The 25,455-nt window shown below is 41.4% G+C and overlaps 1 protein-coding gene across 3 annotated transcripts in view; it reads right to left on the bottom strand.

Annotated features, from left to right (window-relative positions):
* The window catches only part of BTRC (beta-transducin repeat containing E3 ubiquitin protein ligase), a 118,811-nt gene that overhangs the window by 8,318 nt on the left and 85,038 nt on the right, over window positions 1–25,455 (bottom strand). For all 3 annotated transcript variants that reach the window (XM_050899192.1, XM_050899193.1, XM_050899195.1), the window contains 7 exons: window positions 16,153–16,384; window positions 11,306–11,492; window positions 6,781–6,877; window positions 5,760–5,897; window positions 5,170–5,288; window positions 2,558–2,807; window positions 1,749–1,867 (listed from right to left, as the gene is read on the bottom strand). In XM_050899192.1, the coding sequence (XP_050755149.1) occupies window positions 1,749–1,867; window positions 2,558–2,807; window positions 5,170–5,288; window positions 5,760–5,897; window positions 6,781–6,877; window positions 11,306–11,492; window positions 16,153–16,384 (1,142 nt within the window). The remainder of the gene's footprint in view (window positions 1–1,748; window positions 1,868–2,557; window positions 2,808–5,169; window positions 5,289–5,759; window positions 5,898–6,780; window positions 6,878–11,305; window positions 11,493–16,152; window positions 16,385–25,455) is intronic.

Genomic DNA, 25,455 nt, shown 5'->3' with positions numbered 1-25,455 from the left:
ACGGAAACTGGCACAATGATAGCGATGCCTATGTAGCTGTGTCCTCTTACACTGGTGAAATTTCTGGCCTAAACCAAAACCCAAGTCATTTTTATACATGGAGTCTCCCTACAGAAGAAAGGTATTGATTTCTCAGCTACTTCACATGTCCTTATGTTTGCAGCTGCAAAACTAGAAATCACAGAGTCATCTTTTGGAAAAAAGTTTCCCTGCAACTGAGGAATGATGAACTTCAAATTCTGTATCAGGAGGCAGCCTCTACTAAAGGCCAATACACAACATCTGGCATTTTACAGTGGATTAAAATCAAACATACAAAGCACCAAGCCACTCACAAAGATGACTTAGTAACCTGTCCTTTCTTAATCACCCTTCCACTGACTTGTGCCCTCTGCTAATGGCTGGGAGAAAACGATGTGACCAGGTAAGTCTTGTGCCTTGCCCACACAGCTGCCAAACTTGACTTCCATTAAGATTCACTGCCAACATTCCTGAAATTCTAGCACAATTTATCTGTCAACTAGGGATTTTGTTCAATGTAAGCATAAAAGTAACTGTATTCCTCCTTAGCATTATCATTATCTTGACATTTATTTTTATTAGCATTGCAAGTCATATTTTAGATCCTTCCCTAACTCTTGTAATATTTAACGATTTCTTACTCTAATTCTGAGACCAAGTTTCATAGTACAATTGCAGAGGGTTATTTTTTTCTATTTGAAGTGCAGGAGTTCTCACCACATATAAGTGGTGCTACTCTTACACAATGCCTGTAATAATTTTTCCCCTGATTAAGAGACAGAAGTTCCAGCTCTCCTGGTCATGCTCTCAGACAGCCCTATACTAAAATCTGGCACAATGACCTGGTGATGTCAACCAAAGGACCACCATTTTCCTACAGAATGCAAAGCAGGGAGAGGCAGCGTGTTGCAAAGTCCACAGGCAAACAGTAGCATGAATCATTCTCACTGAGGAGAAATTATTACTGACATGCAGAGTGAAGGGTTCTGCTTACACTGTCCAGTTTTCAAGTTTTATCAGAAGGCAGACAATTATTTAAAGCAATGACAAAGACAAAAGGGAGGTTGCTCTTACTCCTGTTTGCACAACAGAGCCGTTTCCCTACGTCACATACACTACTATTCAAGCTTGCTCCGTAGACCCTGAGATTAGTGGGACATCCCTCTACCAGCAGCTGCAGGATGTAAGGAGAAATCCTGGCTCATGATACCAGAAAGAGTTAAATCTCAGATTGCAACCAGGGCAGCTGGAGAAGTGCAAAAGGCAGCAAACTGAACTTCATGCTCTAAACCAGCTGTTCCAAACTTAACCAGGTGCCAAGTACCACAAGAAGAGTTTGGCAAGAGCCCAGGAGGATTTCTGCAGAGGATTAAATGCCTCTTACTGCAAATCTGACCCCTTTAACTAGACACATAGCCCAATTAAAATACCACAAGAGGACATCACAGAAAGTGGTACTTGCCAGCTCTTTCATACACCAGAATTGTCAGAGCAATGCAACTTGTTGATTAGTATGGGACTCTTGAGATACAGAGGATGAAAGACAACACAGTAAAACAGGCTTCTAATATCTCTTTCCAGTAGTTCCCAATGTTCTATACCAAAGAAAGCATATTTCAAAAACGACAAGGGTACAGAGCACTTCAGTTGCCTAACCTCTGCACATCCCAGGGAATCAGAGACAACGTACTTGCACAGAATTCTGCAACAGGGAGTGTGTCTCTCACCTGATAGTATTATCTGAAGAGCCGCTCACTACTAGCCTGTCTCTGTACTGCAGACATGCAATGCCTCGTTTGTGGCCATTTAAGGTGCGCACAAATTCGCAGGTACTAGTGTTCCATACCTGTGACAGGAAGCGGGGAGGGAACCACACAGAGACAAAATTATTAAGAAGAGACTAACAAAAGCTGATATCTGTATGACATATAGGTACATCCAGAATGCTCTTAATTGAAGATGCTATCATTAAGACTGGGAAAACTACCCCTCCAATGACTTGTGACTATAGTCTGCAACTGTTAGCAGCTTGGGTCGCTGTACACAGAAGATTTTTGCCACACCGTATGAGAATTAGCTTCCAAAATGAGGCTTTAGCACTCTCAGGCTATGATTTAGTCTACACAGGATCTCGATTTTCCTCAGTTTTAATGCTGCAGATTGGGATCATAGCAGTAACACTTAAGTGACTCCTGTCCACTCACCTTCACTTTTGCCCCCATGCTGCCCTCTGACAACTGTTCGAATGACTGATGCTGAAACAGATTATGGAAGCGGTCAAGTCGAAAAAGAACACAGAAAAAAAAGTCCTTTTTCAACTGCATCTGTACCTGGATCTGATTTGCCATACAGCTCTGTAAACAAGTTGTGCAAGCTCAACGGAGGAGGGATGAGTGGAAATGAGCAGCAGAAAGAACACTGCTTCTAAAGGAAGATCTGTGTAATAACTGCCAAGGACCATCTTCCCTGTCTGGTCACTGTTCTTGGTCATTAAATACCCCAGTGCTGCAAATAAAAAGCCTCTGAAACACCTCACCTTTATAGTTCTGTCACCTGATGCTGATACAATGTACTTGTCATCAAAGTCCACTACGTTGACAGCAGCTCGGTGCCCTACTAGCACCCTCCTCAGGGTGATGTCTGTTGGTGAAGCCATGTCCCACACAGCAATGGAACGGTCTTTGGAACATGTCACCATCATGCCGTTATTGAAGCGGAGATGCAGTACTGCTTCGCAGTGGTGAATCAGTGTATTCAGCATCTCACCTGCGTTCACATCCCACACCCTGCAGTTTCAAATTTCAAACCAGAGAGAACAGAGTTAAAAAACTGTACAGTGGATTTTCTGCACAGTGAGAGAGGGATGGTGAGAGGTAATTGACTCTCTAGCAATATTAGAGAAGCAAACACCACAAGTTATATCTACATCTATTAAATAGTTCAATAAAAGATGTATTATATAAACCTGTTGATTATGCATACATTGAGACAGTCCAGCAGCCAAAAACCCTGCAATGCAGTTAACACCATAAAAATAACCTAGCCAGGAAAAAAGCGTTCTTTAATTAAGGGAATTTAGTGCTGAGGAAAGGTACGAGATTGATGGCCTTAAAGACTGATGTTTCCTGGTTGTGTCAGCCTACCACACTCCATTTTCAGTCAATGAGTACTTAATCATGACCTGTGGAGACGCAAGTTCAGTGACAGGTTTAATTTTTGACCTCTCTCACAGGACTATCAACTCAAAGGATAATTTATACAGAAGCAGAAGACAAGATAATGCTTTTCAAACAAATATAAGTAATTGCCACAAGTTGCACCACGAATTGCATTTACCCTGCAGTGCATCTGGTACACAGCTACATTCCAGGAATGTGCTGAATACCCAAATTAAGACAGAGCATTTATGTCAGTTGAATGTTATTGGAACCAACTGTTTCAGCTGAAAGATAATTTAAGACGAAAGTTAGACAAAGGCTTCATACAGAACTTCCAGGACTTGAAGATTTTAAGCCTTAAGAATATTTCTTTTGGACTATTCTGTTGGCAAACTTCTTTTAGCCTCCATAAAGAGATTTCTTTTGGCACTATCACACCTGTATCCCAGATACTACGTGAGAGCAGAAAATGGCTGTATCATCAGGCACATCAGACACTGCAGAAGTTAAAACTTTCCTCTGCCAATAAGGCGAGCAGTAAGAAAAGGCAAGATGTGAGAAAGACTTCTAATGTTTTATTTTCTAACTTATGGAGGCTGAAGTGCATCAACTTATGGACTATAAATGAGAAAGAAAACTACATTCCAATTGCAAAATGTAAAGGAGAAAAACGCACAGACTAAAGACCTGAGACATTAACAGACGAGCAGTTTGCAGACAGGGTTGCCAAACTGAACAGGAGCTGGAGACCTACTGACTTCTTTGGACAAGTGCATCTCTGAGATCTCAGAAGCATTAAGAGCCCATCTGTACTGTCTACTGGATGAAGCCCCTCTTCCTGAGGAGACCCAAGGATAAAAGTGATGCATCCTATGTGCCTCTGGGGTCTGCACAAACATTTATAGATACAGTGGGAAACAAAGTATTTCTGGGCAAGTAGCCAGTCTGCAATTTGGCCTGCCTGGCCTGATATGGAAGATGATAGTGCTTGTTACAGAAATCAGCCTCTCCTTTTGCGATCTGTTTAGCACAGTGCAGTTCTCACACCGTCCCCAGGCAGGCAGTGTTGCCGAAATTCTGGATTCCTACTAATGATAGGACTCCAAAATCTAGCATCACAAGACTGCATGCATCACATGTCAGGAACTAAATTTAATGGTTATTAGCTTAACAGTGGTAGTTTACATGCAAGCACGGTGATAACCATGAGGAGCTTGCAGCCATAGGAACACATGCTAATAGCTTCAGAAAAGGCCACTGACACAGCTTTTTGTTGTCTGTAACTTCACCGCATGGGCATTGTTTGTACTCTGACAAGAAGAGAATATACAACAACATGGAGAAGACAGACTTGCTCCTTCACATCCAAGTTCATATTACAGTTCACTAACTCATATGTGCCTGTATTTACACTGCAGGCCTTAGACTCTCTGGGATCCTGTAATAAGTCTAGTGGACTTCACATCTGCACAACATGCACCACAAGTGCTGACTTGAGGTGTCCAGCCTTTTGCTGGAGACTGGAAGGAAAGCAAGGTTAGAAAGATTGAATGAAAACAAACGTCATGCTGAAATTTAATTAAAAGTCATGGGAGATCTAGTCATACATCTTTTGTTAAAATTAAGGGACAATGGATGACTAAACCTTCAAACTTGCTTTGAAAACTTCAACCAACTTTTAAAAAGTTATTCTCAAGAAGAATTTAAAACATTCTCAGGGAGTGTTAAAACATGCAAAACCTCGGTGAAATGCCAGATGGCCTTCCTAAGTCATCTTGACCTTGACTGACCTTTGCTTAGGTTCTCATTTCTCCTTGACAGCCATTTGCATGGACATCTGATAAACAAGGACAGTACACTCCTGAACAAATATGCTGAACTACTTCACAGAACCGACTGAACAGCACACATTTAAGAAAAGATCATTTCATCAGCTTGCAAGGCTAAAATCTTAGAGGCAAATCGAAAGCTCCAAATCACGAGCACACACCTGACTGTTGAGTCTGAAGATCCAGTAATAATCACCCGTTCATCGTACTGGAGGCACAGGACAGAACCCGTGTGTCCGGTGAGAATTCGCTTGCATTCCAATGTATTCTTATCCCAGATCTAAGATAGCAAACATTCAAAACCAGACAGCTCAGTAAGGTTTTCATCTTTCAGCACTTACTGGTTTGACTGGTCTGGTTTTTACTACAACACATCATCCATAGTGCAGTTAGAACATCATTACTGGCACCTGTAGAGTCTTCTAAAGGCTCTTTGGTGCAATACATTAACATCTTTGATATTACTGGCTTTACTATGAACATTGGTTCTACCCGTCTCATCAGAGTACAGGGCACAGTAATTACATAGCCTGTAATTACTGATGGACAAAAACTCTGCTAGCAAAGTCTGTAAGAAAACAGGGTCTCTCTTGCCAGATAAAAGAGGCATACATGCTGTGCAGGTGTGAGGTGGGGAAAAGAGGCGGCTAGGTTACTAACGTGATTGGGTAGATGTCACTGAAATTAGGACACTATTATATATGGCATAGGCACCACATGCCATTAGGATGCCATTCTGGAGCAGTCTCACCTTGATAGTATTGTCTCGTAGGCCACTTACTATCTTCTGATCATCATACTGTAAACAATAAACCCCTTTGCTCGTCTCGCTTCGGCAGTGGATTCTCTGTAAACTGTGCCTTCCACACCGCCAGTTTGACTCTATTGTCTTGAGGATAGACAGGAGACAAAAGAGAAGTAAAAATAAAGCATGGAACTATCTCCCCTTTTTTTGTTTGCTTGAGAAGACAGCAGATACTTTTCTTCACACTTTTTCCTGCAATCAGGCCCATACAATGACATAACTGCCTTCTAGAAGAAGCAACACACATAATAAAACCAATTAACAGACAAAGGCCTGGAAAACCTATCGTGGCTAAACTCATCTGTGTTGTCTGGAATGGTGAGAAAGAAGTGACCTAAAAGCTTTTTTCCATCTCCAACCTTTAACCCTCTGTGACTCAATGACTAAACAACTGAAGAGAAAGTCTCAGTTCAGCTCTAGCTAAGTGCTTGTACTAACTTGTCACAACAGTGCCTGAGCACCACTTTTGCCATTAGGAAACTGCCAGAACATGGCATTTGTTCACACTAGATACAAGGCAACCATGCTCAGTCGCTTCCTGTTTCCCTGGGTCTTAGGACTGCAGTCTTGAGCAATGCACTTTCTCCCTGGCTCAGTTCCTGATATCTGCCCATAACATCTTATTAGGTCCCATCTGCACTCAGTGGAGCAAAGTACTGTGGAACAGATAAAATCAAGATGGTACGGTGCTGCCGTGACATCTGACGTGCAAGGTGTAGAGACTCCATCTGCAAACAGCTCACTGAACAATCCAACTCATCCTCTCTCTAAGGGAGCAGCGAAGCCTGGGACCTCATATAACTCTCCCAGATCTACAAACTCCAGGCAAACACAGACACACCAGATTTAATGAAATATTTCATTAGAACGAAATATTGTCAGTATTTCAGCATCATGAATAAATCGGGGAGATTTACAAAAACCCAAAAAACCAAAAAACCCACCACATCTGGAAGCTGTTTCTTACCTCTATGTCCTGTATAATTTTGGGGTAAAGTGCTCTATAGAAGGAGTTGGGTGGTGCAGTCCCATCAGGAGGTTTATTTTTAAATAGATATTGTCCCCTGGAAGACAAAGAACACTCCCATTGAACACAAATCATGTTTCAGCATTTTGGAGAGAAGTCCTCCTGGCATTTTACAAATGGGTAACCACTGTTGAAAAGCACAGACAGATTCATATTCAAACTTAATTTACTCAGTTAGACGGGGTGGTTCCTTGTTTGTTTGCCCTGCAACATGTCAGTGTTGCATTTTGACACTGAAATACTCATGAAAAATCTGTGCCTAGTCACTCAGGGAAGGGAAATATATTATCTGTTACGGACATGAGCCCATTCAACTCAATAGCAGATGAGAATGGCTCATGCCCGCAATACAAAGAAAATTAAAGAAGCCAAGGAACCCTCAAACTCACTATGCATTCAAGGCTAGCTTTTATCTGCATTGGCAGGAACAGTATCAGTTTTGGTACATGGACATTTTACTGCTACTACTATATTTTGGGAAGCAACATTTCATCTGTGGTGCCTCCCTCATTTCAACACTGATTTGGAATACTCATATCCCAGGCTAGATTTTTGCTACAAAAAAAAATCCATAAACGGCAATCACTACCTGCTGTGTAAAAAACTTTAATTCCTCATCCTGAAGTTAAGAAGCCACCAAACACGGTGTGGAAGCTAGTAAACCCCACCATGGGCGTACTAACTGCTGTTCTGCCTGGCAACATGCCTCACAAAATGGAGAGAGGCACAAATGCCTCCGAGTGTAATCCTGGCATCAGAGGCACAGAGTTTACACTGGGCCAGCTCTCCACTTCTCCCTCCCTTGCTCCATTATGGCATAATTAATTGTTCAATACTTCGTTGCACATTTCTCTCTTGTCCTTTCCATACAGTATACCTTGAAACTCATTTGAGAGATGGTACATTAGCTGCCCTGATGTACTTGAACTAGGGAAATCACAACAATGAACCAAAATTTTTAGCTTATAAGGCAGTAGCAAACTACAGGACTGAACAAACAAAATAACAAATGCACAAGAAAAGAACTTTTGATAATTCTTTAAATAAAGTACTTTAAGTACAACTTGAGAGAAAGGTGCTTTCCACTTTGGACAGAGCAACCACCTGAGTCTTCAAATACAGTGACCAGCAGCCACTCATATGGGGACAAATACACATGAGGAAGGGACACATGGATGCAGGCAAACTGCTAACTAGATGGTTGCCTATTTACTGTGAACCAGTCTGGAACTGCATACAAGAAAATAAAAATTATTGGCCCAGGGAGACAAAAAATGCTTTGGAGATACACAGAATACCTAGGACACATCCTGGATGACTTGGGGTAGGTCTACGAAATCTGTATACAAGCCTATGTGCCTGAAAAGTGTCGATTGTTTGCAACTTTACTAGCTGACCTAATACAAGGTCTTGTTGCTACCTATAAGCCCTGCCTTGCCGCATGTAGAGTCAGTTGTTTACAGTTCAGCTAAAGGATTGCTTGGAATTTCCACGGCATCCCAGTGGCCATTGTGCTGTGGCTCTGGGATAAAAGGAACTATTGTTTGCAGGTTTTGATGACTGGCCAATTCAATCAAGTATTCAGATGGACGAATTGTGCCCAGATTTTGGGCTTCTGTTTTATATTTCTCTAAATCTGTGTAACCCTTACTGCTCCCTGACAAGCTGTCGGTGAAGGCTACTATGTTATGGAACTGGGTGTTTCTGTTGTAAAGCACAAGCTGCAAATGCTGAAATCAGGCAGCCCATGTGCAAACTGAGGAGCTGTAAGCAAATAACACCAGTCATCTATCATTTTGAACTGTCCAGTTAGTCACTTCCTTGTGCCATGCACAGCGTTAGCACTGATTACAAGCTATAAAGCTCTATATGGCAGAGATGCAATTACACTGGATATTTCTTGTCTGCCTCTCTTTACCACCCCACCATGCCTTCGGTTGTATCTTCTAGAGCTAATCAGAAGGCAATCTCAACGACAGGGCACAACTTGCTCCTGTTGTGTCGAAGCAACCTCCAGGACACAGTGTAAACCTGAAGAAGAGGTCCAGTAACAGGGTGTGACTGTTCTTTGAGATGAGAAGCAGGATTTTGCAACTGTTTTTTAGAAATGTCATGTGTCTGTATGACTAGTAACTGGTGCTAACGTTATTTCTAAAATCTGGAGGGAGCAACCTGAGAACTATCAGCTATGATCTCTGACAAGATGTAGAGAATAGGTAAAGTTCCACAGAACAGGAAGACGACAAATGTAGCTCTTGCGTTTTAAAAAAAGGGAAGAAGGTCCACCAAGGAAATGGTGGACCGTCCAACTCAACTTTGACAGCTTAGCAGTTCTAGAGCACACAGTCAATTGGATAAGCACCTAGAAGATGACACGGTGACAAACAACAGGCAACACTGATCAATCCAGAATATACGATGTCAAACTGACCTAATTTCTTCTCACGGGCTATTCTCATGACTTAGCAGGAGAAGTATGATCTTGGAAGAGCTCAAGGGTGGACACACAAATGGCTGGAAAGCACAGTTTACCAATGGTGCTCTGTCAAACAGGATGGCAACTGGGATCTTGCATGGAGTCTGTCCTAGATGTGTCACTATTGAGCATTTTCATTAATGACAAAAAATGGAACAAGGAGTGCATTTATTACCTGACCAATGATACCAAAGCTGGGAGAAGCTACAAGCACTTTGGAGGACAAGATCAAATACATAATGCTCCTGACAAAATGGAGAAATACCAAACAGTAAGTAGAATCCAAGGCAATAAGGACAAGTGCCAAGTTCACCACTGAGTAACAACATAAGCACGCAAGATGAGGAATAATGGCCAAGCACAACTTCCACAGAAAGGGTAATTAATTTTATAACAGTATTACACAACTGTTAAAAAAAACAGCATATGTTCTACTGGAAAGCATAAAATGGAGTGTCCTCCATACGGAATGCAAAGCAATGCTTTCCACACCACCAAACTCTGGTGATGCCTTGGCAGAAGTAAGACACCCAGCTGATTACACCATCCTCAAAGAATGGAGTAGAGTAATTGGGGAGCGGCTAAACAGAGAAAACCAAGAATGACAAGAGGACTAGACAACACAGGATTATGGTTGGTTAGTGCATCCAAAACGTAGGAAACATGATTGTCTTCCAGCATGGAAAAGATTACTGCAAAAAGGAGAATGAGAAACTGTCCTGTGTATCTGTGTAGGATAAATATAACATGCCGAACTGTAGCTAGGCAGACAGCCTGGATTTTAGGAAAATCTTTCTAACACTAAAGTTAGTGAAACAGTGGAATTCCTTGCCCAGGCAAGGCCTGGGGAATCTCTATCAGTGAAGGTTTTTAAGAACAAGTTAGACAAACATCTGGGATGACTTAAGAGAAACCTGGCTCTGCCTTTGGGAAACAGGAGGGACTAAATAACCTCTCAAGGTCTTCTTCAGACTTACTGTGACCTCAACGATACAGAGCAAAAATAGAAGTCCTGGAGAGAACAAGGCAGTAAAAGGAATGCAAAAGTTACCACTGCCATGCTTGTGTTTATTTTACACTCTTTATAAACATTACACTATTGGAAGCAGATCAAAATAGTATTTATTTTTAAAGGATGTTTCATAATCCTGATTTACTTGCCTTTACTTCCTGAGACAAACAGTATAACAAAATTAACCATAAAACAGGAGTCTTTGTTTGCAACTCTGTATCTTTTTCTTTTTAATAGCAACCAAAATGCCTGAGCTGTCACTTTTATCTTGTTTATGAAATATTCATACCCAGCTTCCTTTCTGCCAACATCCTAGGGACACCCTTGGAAAAGAAAATTATGTATTAAAGGACGTACCCCTGAGAGGGAAAGTTCTAATGAAATGTTAACAGAGCAGCTTCAAACTTGAGTGAGACCCACATTGTAGTAAGCCTATTCCAGATGATTATTAACTAATCTATCTGCATTTCTAAAGTCCCCTATTCTCCGTGGTACCTACCCTCAGCTTCCAGTTTGAAAATTAAACAGATATCTAATAGTGAAAATCTGCTGAGGAAAACAAACAGACCTATCAGGAAACAACTAATTCATAGCACATGCTGCCCCACTGCCACCCCTAAAAAAGCTCTTCTGCTCTGAACTGCTGACTAGTTTAGTGTTCCCCTGGGGCGTACACAGCTTCTTAATTTGAACCGAATGACAGCTGGGCGTAAAAATCTCAGTCTGTATATCTCACTTGTCACAGTGGGATAAGAGCATGATCAGATGAGGAAGGTGAGGAAAAAGCCCCCACATTGCCTGGATAGCCAAATGATGCCCTAATTCCCCAACACCCAAATTTTGATTTAAGCAACTGTCAGGTTTGGAACCAACATGATGTTTCAGGGTGCTAATAACCCTCTTTAAACACGGTTTGAAACACACAGCACCTACTGTCCTGAATGGGGGCAAAAGAGGTGAAGATGCAGTTCCCTCACCATCCTCTCCTCTCTGACAACCCCCTCCACAGGGAGTCCGTCCTGACCATTCTCTCGATGAGCTTCTTCCACAGCATGCCGTCCGATGTCACCCGGTACCACTCCTTGCACACCAGCTCAGCAGCACACAACGATTTGGCATCCAGGTATGACAGAATGTTCTCAGCAATGTGATCCAATCCCCGAGCTGGGGGAGAGAAAAAAAAAAAAAAAAAAAAGATTATTTGCTGGGGAGACACGGAGTTTAAAACAACTCCCCTTGCTAGTACAAAGATACCCTCTCTTTCCATCTCCTCTTCTGCATGCAGAGCTGGACCAAATGCACAGAAGAGCATTTGCGGCTAAGTTCAGGAGTGAACAGCGTTCTCCAACTTCCTTTGGCTATAACACAACAAGTCATTAAAAATAATAAAGAATCCAAGAAGTCATTCCAATCTATTTCGATGGGTTTTAGCACTAGGGGGATATTCTATGGATGGCATTTCCAACTCAGCGACACAGCCCCCAAAATCTCTCTATATTAGGACCATTTCTCATCTCACTGCTACAGCTGTTCTCATGTTCCAACGGCTCAAAAGCTGTTTTTGCTAAAGCAGTAGCTTTTAAACGTAATGAAGAAAAAAATATATATTCCCAATGTGTGCCCTGAAGGGTAGTGGTACCTTTAGATATGGGGGAGGGAAAGATATGCAGATGCACAGGGAAGTCGAGAAGGAAGGAGAAGCTGTGTAAGGAGAAAGTGAAGCAGGTTTGCTAGTTTCATTTATTTTAGTGGGTGGAGGAAAAATATGCACCAAAATGGTATAATTTGCAAATATTTTCCACTGTGAATACCAGGACTGGCTTTGTTTCAACATGGCTGGAGTGAAATGTAAAGAAATTGCCTGGTTTGCACCAAGCAGCCCTATGTAACGTCTGTGTAGCTGAGGGCCAGGGAAGGTTATGCTACTTTTCTTAACTGGACGGATATATTCAGTAAAAATGTGCCCTTATCCACTCAAATTTAATCACCAGCAAGACTTCAGGAAAGTAAGATGCCTTTTAAATGAGATGTTGCATAAATACAGCTTCTCTTGGAGGCTGTTTAATTCACGTGAGACACACCATGAAGAGATTATCTCACTTCGCAGGTCAAATTTCAGAGGGTTTGTGGAAGTTGTAGTTTAGACCCCATCATCCCTCAGGCATAATGTTCAGACCAACCAAAAAGGAAGCATGGCAGATTGGTATTACATGCATCTTCCCTCTGGTTCACATTTGGGACAGAGTTAAATACATCTTTTGTTCCTTTTAAAAAAACAGCCTCAAAGACCAGGCCCTGCTTGTGACAGGGAAAGAAAAAGCAGCGAGTGCATTTTTACAGTCACGTGTCCATACGTCTGCAAACCCAAATGGGGTGTAATCAGCTGATTCTGATTAGAGTTCATGAGAGACAAAAGGCCCAACTTTTGTTTTCGTTAACCGAAAGATCTCAAAATTATCTCCCAATCCATGAAAATGAGAAAATTCAGCATGCCGCCTCTCACTCCTTTCAAACTTGCTAAATTTATAATACACTTTGGGTGAGACATTCTGCCCAGCATTTTATGCTTCCATTCATACATAGAAAAAGCACATGAATGATACCATGCACAACCAGAGAGCGCAGAAAGAGGTCTGACATTTCTTATCTTTATAGATGCAAAATTAGATGTCAACCTGCAAAATAAAAGCATCAGCAGCCTTTATTATGTATTTAATCTGAAAAGATATATACAGCCATTATTTTATACAGTACAAAATTCTTTTAAAAAAGAAAAAAAAGAGTGTTTGCAAATTTAGATTGACCCTACAGCAATTCATGGAAAGAGAGATACAATGTTTTAGCGAACATGAACAGGAATTTGCAGGAATTCCGCAATTTGGTAGGGCAGACACGGACATCGTGTCCTCCTGCTTCCCCACCCTGACACCTGCAGCCCTGAGCTCTCTCCACTGGGTGGAAATGGCCTATTTGCTTTCCCAGTCTGTGTTGCTTCCAATGGGCCCACAGACATTTACAGACCCACCAGGACATTTACAAATGCCTGCCTGTGTAGTATCCATACTGGTGGCTTTACATCAGCAGCGTCACAGCAAGAGATTATTTCATAGGGGGAACAACCGGTGGCTTTAGGAAGCAGGGCTGCACTGCATAAACTGGGCACAGTAATCTTCACCCACAAGTCTGCCTCTGACCCACCTGCCCTTTCTGGATCATCAGCAGTTGCACTTTAGATCTTGCTGCAATGAGGTGTTGTAACTACTTCCATGACCGTAAGTCATCCTTTGCCATTGATCCTAGACACTTCGCAGAGAGGGAATACTAATATTTTGGCCTCTCCTCCTCACATTCATGATAAGTGGATGGGCAGAGCTATTTTGGCCTGGCTGCAAACTCAATTTTATTATTTTGCTTCTTAGGAACAGCACAACTCACTGAGACATATATCTAAAAAAGCATTGCTTCCTTAAAAAAGAGAAATCTCTGCTCACAAAAGTTTTTGCTAAATCGATGTGAAACACGATTAGCCCTTCAGCCCTCCATACCAACAAGAATGTTTCAGTTATTTCACACATGAAACCCTTATAAAAATGACTTTCCTCATAAAAAATGTTAAACAGCTTGGAAATGCTAAGCAGAGACCTTATTTTTCAGAAACAGAACAAAGTTTAAGTACACAGTTAAGCTGTATTTTTCAAACAACCTTAATTCTGTTCAAAGTACTGGGAAAATAATCTGAGGCAATTTTACTCTATCTTAGTAAAATGTGCTCATGATCTAAAACTACCTTTAATTCTGGTCATTCTTTGGGACAGTGCTAGGAGGACAAAGATAAGATGCCTCATGATTTTGAAGTAGCTTTATTGTTTTACTCACTCGAGGGGGAGAGCAGGAGAGAGAATGAAGGAGTAAAAATGAAATCAGAATACTGAACACTTGAGAATTTCAGAAAGCTAAAAAATACTTAAAGAGTTTAGGGTTTTTTATTATGTGACTTAATTTAAAATTTTAGGTTCATTACTCTTTCCTAGGCAGTTTCTTACCTTCCCCTTTCCCATTCCCCTCATTAGAAACCTGCCTATACTCAGGACATCCTGCACAGACTGCAGAGTCTGCGCCAGTGTAATTCCTTGACATTAATTTTCTCCCTTAGAGCGATATTCACTAGGACATTAGCACTTTGCAAATATGCAAATCGATGCACATACATTATTTAAGCACACAGTTCCCACACCTATTCAAATACTCACATATTAGCTGCCTGATTCCTATCTGTTCTGCATTCTAAGATAGTAAAATTAGCTGTTTCCTGGGTAACTGTGAAAAGACCACTAACAAATATGGTATGGCTAGGAAATTTTGAATGCTTCTGAAAATATTTATAACATTTGCCCAAAATTTTCAGAAAAAGGCCTGTAGGATGAAATTAAGCTAGTGCAAACGAGATGTGTTGGCTTGCTTTGATGGAGCTTTGTGGAGAAAGAACATGGAAAAATTGTGTATGTAACTATATGTATACTTCTACTTTAAAAGTGGGGAAACCAATGCACTTTCAAAATACTGTCTATTTTTCTGAAACAGAACAGCTCCACAAGTTATAATGCTGCTCTAAGTACACAAGATTATTGCCATTGGACTACTAAAAACTAACATAAAGCAGGTACTTAGCATAACTAAGATTTTTTTTTAATGCTACAACAGCCATTTGATTACTGGGCACAATGAGCTTAAAAATCCAGTGAGTCTACATATTTAACTTCATAGCAAAACTCCTGCAGTGCCTTTATGCTTTGTACAATTCAAAGTTAAACGTGCTTTTTTCCATCTTTTAACCCTAGAACTTAAACTTTATGTTGAGAAATCCCTTCTGATGAATGATCAAATGACTAGATTGAACAAATTGTCAGAGTTCAGCAGTTCTCCAAAGGTGTTCACAGAACAAGCTTTTGGCAAGAAACTCCTCTCTTCAACTAGCTATTTAGAGACAACACCTGTAGCACTTCTTGCTCAGGTCCATCTCAAACTAAGGACCTATGCCATGGGAATGTTAATCTATTAACTATCTATCTATCTATCTACAGAGGTATGATCTAATGGTCTGAAAAAAAGACCAAAGAGCCAGGAATTTCTGTCTGGTTCTGAAACTCTATTGCTGTATATATTTTATGTCCTACTGCCTCAGTTTTCCCATCTATAAGACATGCCCAATACAAAACTGCACGTACACTACTTTATGTGTGCATTCTGTGAGATACACCCAATGTCACATCTGAGAACAGCTGGGATAATATTCTCAATGGAAAGCACTACAGAGGTGCAAAAAACAGAACATTTCCATCCTTTGATCTTATGTTCTCCATTCTCTATTAGCAATAAACACATAATCAAAGCAATGTCTTCAGGAAGGTATTTTACTAGGAAAGAGAGACAAAAAAATCTAAGTAAGAAAAGGGAAAACCTCAGCTGAGCAACCAGAAAGAGTAGTAGTTTTAATTTTAAAAATTTTCGTTATTCATGCATTGTTGTGGGCATTATGAGTACAGCTACCTGCCCTGTGGCTTGCGATGACTATCCTTACGATATATATATGAGCTATCATTTACTCCTAGCCAAACCATGGTGGTATTAGATCATGCCTTGAGAGACAGCAGGAATACAAAATAAATTATTACTACATTTCATACCGATATAGAGCTTTTCATTCAAAAGCTATCTGTTTTGCAAACTGACCCTAGAAGAGACCTCTCCAGCAGGGTAGGCCAGAGTGGAATAGTTTTCTGAAAGACAAGACGGAGGAGCAAGCTCCCTCTGCCTGCAGAAATACCTGGCAGTGCAGTGATGAAGTCCCGCTGTAACATGGGTTTGAGGTATGAGTTTATATGTCCGTGCTGGTAGTGACACATCTGGGAGATGAGGTGCTCCACAAACTCCACCTGGTCAGACTCGGACCACTGTTCGAAATACTTGACGCAGAGTTCCTTCTCCTTCTCATAGCTTGCAGACAGTTTTCTTTGCTTGGGCACAATCATACTGGAAGTGCCATTGGCAAGTTTTGTCTGTAAACAGGAAGGAGAGAAATAACCCAAATCACACATATGAAAAGAAGCTCAAGTGGTTTTATAATTTTTTTAGGGGGAAGAAAATAGAAGCAAAAAAGCACTCTGATACATAAAGTTGGCTGAGACCATGTATCCCATTTGGTGCTGTCAGTCGGAGCACAGCCACTGAGAGCTGTAACCCCTGCAGGACAATGCACTGGCTCATGCCAGAGCTGCACACAAAGGACTCTGGTTAGATGGGAAACCTTCAGCGGCAATTTAACATAAACACAATTTTATTTACATTGTGCAGACAGTAAAATGCATTTGGATTCCTAACCTACAGTTACCAGTTACTTCAATGCACCAACAGAAAACTGCATTTGTACTCTGTTTTTTTCCTAAAGAATGGACTGCTGCTAAAATTCATAGGGAATGCATGAAATGGATGAGAAAAAAATTGATAGTACTTCTTTTGAGTATAAAATCATACCTTGAGAGCAAAGCCAGCTAAAACACACTCTGATATTTGGTACATACTTCTTTCACAGAAGATTTTCAACTTTCTGAGCACTGTTAATATCTTGTCAGAAGGACTCAGCTCAAAGAAGAGTTTCAGGGACAAAACAAAACACTGACATTTCAATTTACTACTTGATAGCAAGATATAATTTCTGCTTTCTAAACAATTTAACCGGAAGAAAAGTGCACATTTTGCATTGCAAGGATATTCTTTGTCCAAGTAAGATTAACTGTTTGCTGGGAAATTATTTTTTCCCATACTGTTCAAATAGTTTGTATTAAATGCTGAAAACATGTCATTTTCCCTCTTTCACTGCAATGGTTTAATGCCAGACAGCCTTATAATAACAGTCAATATCATTACATCGTTTTTATTTACAAAATACATTTAGAGGTTCTCTATTAATTATCAAATAATTAAAAACAAATTACAGACATCAGAATACATAAAACATTGATGTAGGGATGCCATAGTTCTGTTCTACGATGATAATTCCAGGTATCAACCTCACTAGGAGACTTTATTAACTTTAAGGGAAAAAACGAGTACCTAAATCTCTCTGCAAAGATATCTAATGATCTAAAAGAAATGCATGGATTAACTAATTTTACAGGAAAAGAAAAAACAACAAAAAAAGCCTTTTTTCAGCAAGTGCCAAAACAGTGGGTTATTTAGAGACCACAAAATCTAGTTACCAAAACTGGGTTTAGAATGCAGGAATTTCTCATTTCTCAGGAGTAAAGAACTCCTGTACTTCAATACCCCCCCAACCCCGACAGCAGTCCTGACCTCAGAACACCAAAAACCTCATAATTTGAAAATCTACTCAACTAATCACCATGTACATTTCATTTTCTAGAGAAAATCCACCTAAATACTCTTTTCAGCATTTCCAGCAAAGCTGGATAGACTTTCCTCTGGTAGAAAAAGACAGTAATTAGCTGTCATTTTTAACAAGCAGTTTCTTTTATTTCTGAATTATGGTTTGACTTAAGTTTCTTTGAGAACACAGAACGTGGAGATCACACCATCAGTGCTCAATTCTGCAGCTCAATGTTTTCAACTTTACTTTTATCCCTACTCCTCCCTGCGAATCTCTGTGTGTGTTCAGAAGATCATGCAAGACAAGGGCTATGACTGAGCTATGCTTTCATTTAGTCATCACATGGACAGCACTGACTGCAAGCGAGTCATAGATCCAGTACTGGGCAGCAGGAAAAAAATAGTCTCTCTTGGGCCAACTTTTTATATAGAGGAATCTCTAAAAGGACTGTAGGCATGAAGTCTTAGGTGTAAAAGCCTGGACCTTTCTTAGCAAACTCCACAGTAGGAAACAGTCTGGCAAAAAATGATTACCAATGGACTGCACTGAACAACGGTCTTAAGGGATTCTGGCCATTTCTGCTGCAGTTAAGCTGCCTGAAAAACAGACACCCCTGTAAAAATGCTGGATTAAGACAGCAGAGAGATGTTGTATTCTACAAGCTTGATCTCATTTCATTTCTCATTTTGTTTGCTGTGTATCTCACAACAGGCTGTCTCTACAAAGCATTTTTTAAAAAACCTATACCTCTGCCTTGTAATTTGAGAGACTGTAAAGTCTGACTAATATGCTGAGCTGGAGCAGAGTGATGCGCAAAGACCACAAAAGTGGCAACTCCTTTCACAGGGGCACCACGTTCTGGCCTTTCCTTGACTCCTGAGCACCCTTCTCCCAGCAGCCTTCAGCTCCCCAATTACCTCTAAAACATCAGTTTGGGGTATCAAACAGAAGCTGCAACATCTGCAAAAACAAGTAATGGCTCATGTGTGTACAAACAGATGGCTTAGATGGGACAAAACAACCCATTCTGCCTGGATCCCAAATGAATACAGGCCTCTTGGGTGGGAATAATGAGTAAATTAAAGAGTCCATTGACCAACACTTGTAACAGCTCTGGAAGTCAAACTCCAGGTTTATATAGTGGTTCTGCTAAGAAAAGCACTATACATGTCACAGTGTTTATGTCCAAATTAGTGGACAGGGGAACACTACATTTTTTAGGTTTATGAATGTACTTTAGCTGCATTCTGACAACATCAACTTGACATCTGGTTTGCACCCTTGCCTGCTCTGGTTTCCCATCAAAAGGAGCAAGGACAAGCCCAGAGGTAGCCATGGTGTGCCCAGCAGGACCTGTGGTCTATGCAAGCAGGGGACGAGGAAGACAGGGCAAGCCACGAACACACCAGTTCTGCAGAGTAGAGACAGATGAACTCACAGGACTCCCAAATCACTCAATAGCAATACATGCTCATGTGCCTCCCCCAGACCGCCTGTAGCTACAGTTTAGAACAAAATTCCAGAACTTCAATTTGAAGATTCCTGAAAATCCACTGGGGGTTCAGTGAAAAAGGCCTGTTATTAAAAAAAGCAACAACAAAACAACATCATCAAGCATCTATATTATTAAAGCGTTGGGGAGGAGGGCGGTTACTATCAGTAAGAGAATCGATCTGGCTTCCTGAGAAACCCTGATGACTCAACCATTCTGACCAACTGCCTCAAGTTCATGACAAACCACCTCAGAACAATAACAGCAACTATTTCCTGGAGCACACAATCGTCTACAGCCTCTTCCCTCTCCTGGTACAATAACCAGGCCTCACCTGAAAAAGAAAGAACTGTCCCACATGCCATGCATACTGCTAGGGTAAATATCCATCCAAATGCACTGTATACGGTCATGCTTTTTACAAGCTTCACTTCCAAAAGTGGCAAAGAAGAAGAAGCACTGATAGTCCATCACCTGGGAGGAAGTTTGGGTATAACAGAGCAAACTACTAACTTGGAACAGATAAAGCTTTTCTGACTCCCTTTTCACAAACCCCTGTAAGTGAGGACTGAGAGGTGCCCCAGCTGGCTCTAGGCACAACAACTCATCTGCAGAACAGTAGAGGTGTTCTACAACGGTGTGCCTGAGCTAGTAAGCTGTGCCAGGAAACCCAGGGGATTGAGTGCCTCAGGTTGGTACTAGCTCAGGGATCTACGTACTATGCTCCATTGCAGCCCATAATTACAAGACCATTTCTCCAAATGGCTACATTTAACACAAAGCACATTTGTATGCCCAGTGAAGTAGAAGAGGACTAATATATGAAAGGACTTTAATCTAAATAATGGCTTGCAACTATAGGAAGGTGCAATATTTCAACACAGATAAATAAAGCCTGGATAAATCTACTGCTCTGCATATAAAACAAAACAGGCATGGTATATCACAGCTGCAATCCATATTTGACAACCAAGGTTACTTTTGTTTTTGTTTAGTACAGGGGACCAAGGAGCCTCCTAAAGCACAGAAAAAACAAACACAAGCACAGTTCTCTGATTCTAGTATAGGTATAGCGTTTCCCCACCCGTATGAGTGGTCACAACTTTTATATATTTTTTTAAGAAAACACCACGTCCTCTAATCATTGCAGAGGACTTTGTTACAACACTTTCCACAGGGTGGATTAATTCAGATCATATGTTTCTTAAGGTAAGAAGACATCTCTTAAAGTCAAAGAGAAAGAGAAGCTGTCTCCTAGAATATCGAGAATGGCTTAAATGATCCCAGCAAGGTTTGGGACCTTCTGAACCTGCAAGACATCTTCATGCTGGAGCTCTGAAAAGACTGAGAGCTTAGACCACCACTGCAAATTCCTCAGAGTTCTCCTAGACAAAAGGAAGGGACTTCCCTTCGACACTCCAGTACCGACAGGTCATACTGGGCTTCTCCCTTCCTTCCCGAACTCCCTGGGACTACAGGCTCTGACACAGAGAGATGTCTTCTACTGCTTATCTGCAACCGCAGCATTTCACCTCCAACTGCTTGCACTGCCAGTCGTGGTTAAGTCACTGATCTAGACAGAGCCACCTTAACAGGAATTTTGGATGGGTCTTAGTGAAGGGGAGGAAAAAAGAGGACATAATGTTTAATTATAAGAAATGATTGAAATAGGCACAGACATACCCCGGGTGCCTCTGCACTGCAGCAAGCTCTAAACTTGTTATCGTTAATGGTTTAAATTTCACTGTGCTAATCATTTCAGGACACAAGCCTTTCTTGATAATCTAATGAATTATTCCAACATCCTTCAGCAAAAAAAATCCTCCATGACAGCACTAATTACAAGACGTTTTCCCAGTGCTTATGTAAAATATGACAGAGCAGCAGCTTAGGGAATTGCAGAAAACTGCTTCTAATTTCCACTGAGAAACTGACAAACACCTCTCTTTCATCTCTCCCAGCTCTCAAGTAAGATTTAACTTTCTCATTTAGTTAATTACCGAGTGAGGATCATCATTTTCCCGGATCGGAGCGGCACAGAGCCTTTATCGTGTTAACTTGTGAACTTGATCGATGGCTGCTGCTAAAACTTAATAACTTCACCCCCTGGCAAATTGTAAGATAAATATAATAGGAGAAACTCTGACAGTAAAAACCTGCCAGAAATGAGCGCTGTGTTTATGTTTCTTTGCAGGCAGCAAAAAAACAACCGACAGCTTATTACTGGGTGCGTGTTACTTATATTTAAAAGACTCCAGGCAGTTAACTTTCTGCGTACTGTTCAAACTTTACTCACAAGATAAAAGACACTGGGGGGAAAAAAAAAAGCAATGGGATGACAAAGAAAGGAACCATGGAGGTGTATGTCCAGAGTAGGGGGGGGGGGAAGACAGGAACTTCACAATGAAAGCAAAGCCACACTTGCCTCTATATCCTGAATATTCTTCAAGATTAACGACATTAAAAATACCCACAACAGTGAATCCAGACATGAAACTAGTTTCAGCAGTGGCACAAAGCTCAGGAATTCTGGAACATGTTAGAAGCTGTGTGGGAAAAGCAGAGGGATTAAAAAGTACCAGTGTGTCAGTGGGATGATTCGGTTTGATGCCTGTAAAGCTGCTCTTAGCCAGAGAACCTCAGCACGGTTGGCTTTTCCAATGCTACTTGTGTGGCCATGAAACTGCTTGTTACTGTCCGTGATGAAGTACCACTCAATACCACTCCAATGTAGCAATGTAACAAAAATGGTGAAACGGAGCTGAGAATGTATGCCAGGCCTCCATGCTAAAGGGCAGAGCTAGTTATTTGAGAATGCTGTTGAAAGGGTGCTGTTTGTATGGCCTAAAGGTAGTAACAGCATAATTAAGAGGATACAGGTTCAATTTCTATTGCTGGCTTCTTCTTTTTTAGGCTTGTAATTATCAAATGCTGCAGAACTGATTCCCAAACTGCCAAGGCTAAGCAAAGAGGGAAGAAGTCCTTTGCAGCTCCTTATTGGCAGCTTCCTATTAAAGAGCTCCTTTGCTTTGAGAACTGGGGGGTGGCAAGGGGTGTCTCACCATAAAGAGCAGGATCTCGTGAGCCATAGCACCTGAAAGACATAAGTAAGGTAGCTGGCTCCTCATTTTTCTCCTTTGCAGGATGGAACCTGCTTTTCCAGTGTTTGACTTGACAGCAAAGCTACAATGCTAGGTCATTAAACAACTCACTCCATTTACTTTTATTTTAAAAGCTCAGTTTAGAATCTACCCATTTCTGTCCGCCTCCATCTCACATAACAGTCTCTGTGAGGTTAACCATGGGTTTAGCACATATATGGACTTACTCGCTCAGTACTGAATTAGTTTCCACGCTGCAAAGCTCACTGAAACATTCTGAAAAACGAACATAACCCAGAAGTAGATGATCATCAATCACATCTGAGAGTCAAAAAGAAAGCACCACGAAAGAAACCACAGCATCTTTACGATTTATTTTCAAGAGAAAATTCAAAATACATGCTCACACTGAAATTAACAGTCCCCTGGATACCCAAGGAACTAGCAATTTTGCCTGTCTGGGGCTTTTAGATGTTTGTCCACATCTGGTTTCTAATCACACTGCAGAAAAACTTTGATAAGAAAGGAAACATCTAGATGAAAGATCACTGGAATTATGCTGGACACAGCAGCCCAACCTGCTGCACTTTCTGAAATCCTGGGGGGCCAACAGTTTTCAGAGGTACCACCTAAGTATCTATGATATGGTATCAGCCTGGAGGGCACCTGGCTAAGGATATTACCTCAGACACAGAAGAAAGGGAGAAGGCTGTTTTGGTTTAGGGCCAGAGAAGGCTGCAGACACCAGAGAAGTAACATGCTCAGTCTCTCCAGGGACTGGGGAGGCAGGACTGAGCCATGGGCACTTGCACACTGGCTATACAAAGAGCAGCAGTAATACCTTGCTGGAGAAGCTGCTCCCCTCCCACACCACTACACAGTAAACAGCAACAGGGAGAGGAGATTAAAAAACTATTCTTTTAAGCTAATACTTAATGTTTCAGACAGACTAATAAAGTTTAATTGTCTGGAATCTCGTGGCTCTTACTGTAAACCTTCCTTTGATATAGGTCTCCCATCTAGATTTTAAGTGTTGGCAAAAACCTCCAAAATAAAATTTCTCTGATGCCAGAAATGGATGTGAATTGGGAGTCCCTCTCCCCCTCCTCCCTTATATCCAAGTTGTCTTTGCAAACACAAGCACTGATGAGAAATCTGCTTGCATCAGCACAGCACTGGCATATGTTACTTTCCCAAACTACAATCCCTGACCAAATGCATATCTAGACATATGGGCGGGAGGGCAGACACCATCACTCTTAAAGAGCTAGATTTCAGAGCACACCTTTTATTAGTTGTAAAGTGATCATGCACAAATTTCAAAGCAGATCCTCCAGTAATAACAAATCACTTCCAGTGGAAGTCACCAAAGGAAATGCTTTCTTCCTCGGCATGGCTACCAGAACCACACTTGAACTGCTGGGACCATTACATGTTATTACTGTTAATGGAGGCAAGGAATATGCTCATTATCACTTGGAGAACTAGCCTACTAAAGTCATCGGGTAACGGCCAGTAGCAGCAAAGGGCTCATTTATGGCAGGGAAAGGCATAAGCTATGCTCTAAGCAGCAGTTTCATAGTTTTCTGGAATAGTTGCTTCTGTTTTTAAAACACCCAAGCATGTTCTACCTGAGTGAAGTTACTCTTCACGGGTGTTATTGTTGATTTTCTTTTTGCTCCAAGTACTCCCTTAACTCAGAGAGAAAAGCAGCCAGGAACAGGTAGGTGGACACAAGTGATTCAAAACATGGCTGAACAGTGAAGACTATACCACCAGGAACAACACACAAGTAGAGGGGGAGAATGACCCAAAAGACCTGTTATCTGCTCCCAATAACTCTACTGAGATTTTCAAAACACTGTGGTTCTGTCTATCTAAAGCTTTTATCATCAAGAAACACAAGCCCTCCAAGATAGTTTACCCAGTATTATTTTCCATGAGTTTCCTCCTTGGAGATGCATTTTACTACCAACAACAAAGAGGGCACAAGTGCACCAAACTACCTGGCCAAGGCAAAGTGAGTGATTCAGAACTGGAATTCATGAATATACATGCTGGATATCATATACCATTTCCCAGTTACAGGAGTACTACATATTTCCAGGCGTACTGGAGAGATGCAACATACAAAAATGCAGCAGCGTTCTGAAGAACTGCAAGATTCACGTACGTGCTTTGCTCCCACTGCAAATGTACTCCTTAGATCTGCTGGCAGAGTTGGCTACACAAGCACTCCCTAACCTATTTCAGTCAAAATAAGCTTGTTAGCAAAGACCTGCTATTTAAACTGTCTACGCTAAAACACCTCACCTTAACTGAAAGCAGGTTTGCAGTTTTGCTGACAGATCCTGGAGGGCAGCAACCTGCAGCAGCCAGACGAAGGCTGAGTGGTATTCTTTTCCACCAGTACAGCTACATCTAGAAGAGGACATCTCATCAGCTCACACTGGCTGATACCAATACTACTGGTGTTAGCAGCCACCATAGAGGCAGCTGTAAGAGGAAAAGTCCATGAAATACTCTTGCACAATGTCAGGTCAAAGCTGGTCAGTGGGCTGCAGCCAAAATCTTGACAGATTTTGACTTGCAGCCTCCTACAACCCCTACAAGATCATCCCATAACTCTCTCTCACTAATGAGCATTGTCTTCTCGAGATGAGCTGTTCTGCTAACCTTGCAGTCAAACGTTACCTTGCTGGCAAACTGGAGTGATTCCCATGAAGGACCACTAAGATTGCTAGGGGAGCTGGATGTGTTTGGCCTGGAGAAGACTGGGGGCTATCTACTAGCCTTCCACTACCTAAAGGGAGGTTACAGAGGAAAGTGAGACAGAGTCTTTTCAAAAGTGCGTAATGACAGGAAGAGGGGCAACAGGCACAAGCTGTAGCAAGCAAAACTCTGGACATTAAGAGGGAGATTTTCAAAACATGAGCGGACAAGGTTCTGAGCAAAATGAGCTGCTTTTGAAGGTAATCCTCCTCTGAATAGGCAGTTGGACTGGAGACCTCCAGAGGTCCATCCTAATTTAAAGTTTTCTATGACTTTATATCTTAAGATTGTGTTGGTCCATTCTTTCATTGGTACCTGGTAAGAGATTCATGACCTGAGGGACAGACTCCGAAAATACAAGCTAAGGACATTCTCTAA

This window comes from Gymnogyps californianus, chromosome 6, assembly GCF_018139145.2.
Source record: "Gymnogyps californianus isolate 813 chromosome 6, ASM1813914v2, whole genome shotgun sequence".
Classification (NCBI taxonomy): Eukaryota; Metazoa; Chordata; class Aves; order Accipitriformes; family Cathartidae; genus Gymnogyps; species Gymnogyps californianus.
Note: the sequence above shows the minus strand (reverse complement) of the source record. Positions and strands in the feature narration are given on the sequence as shown.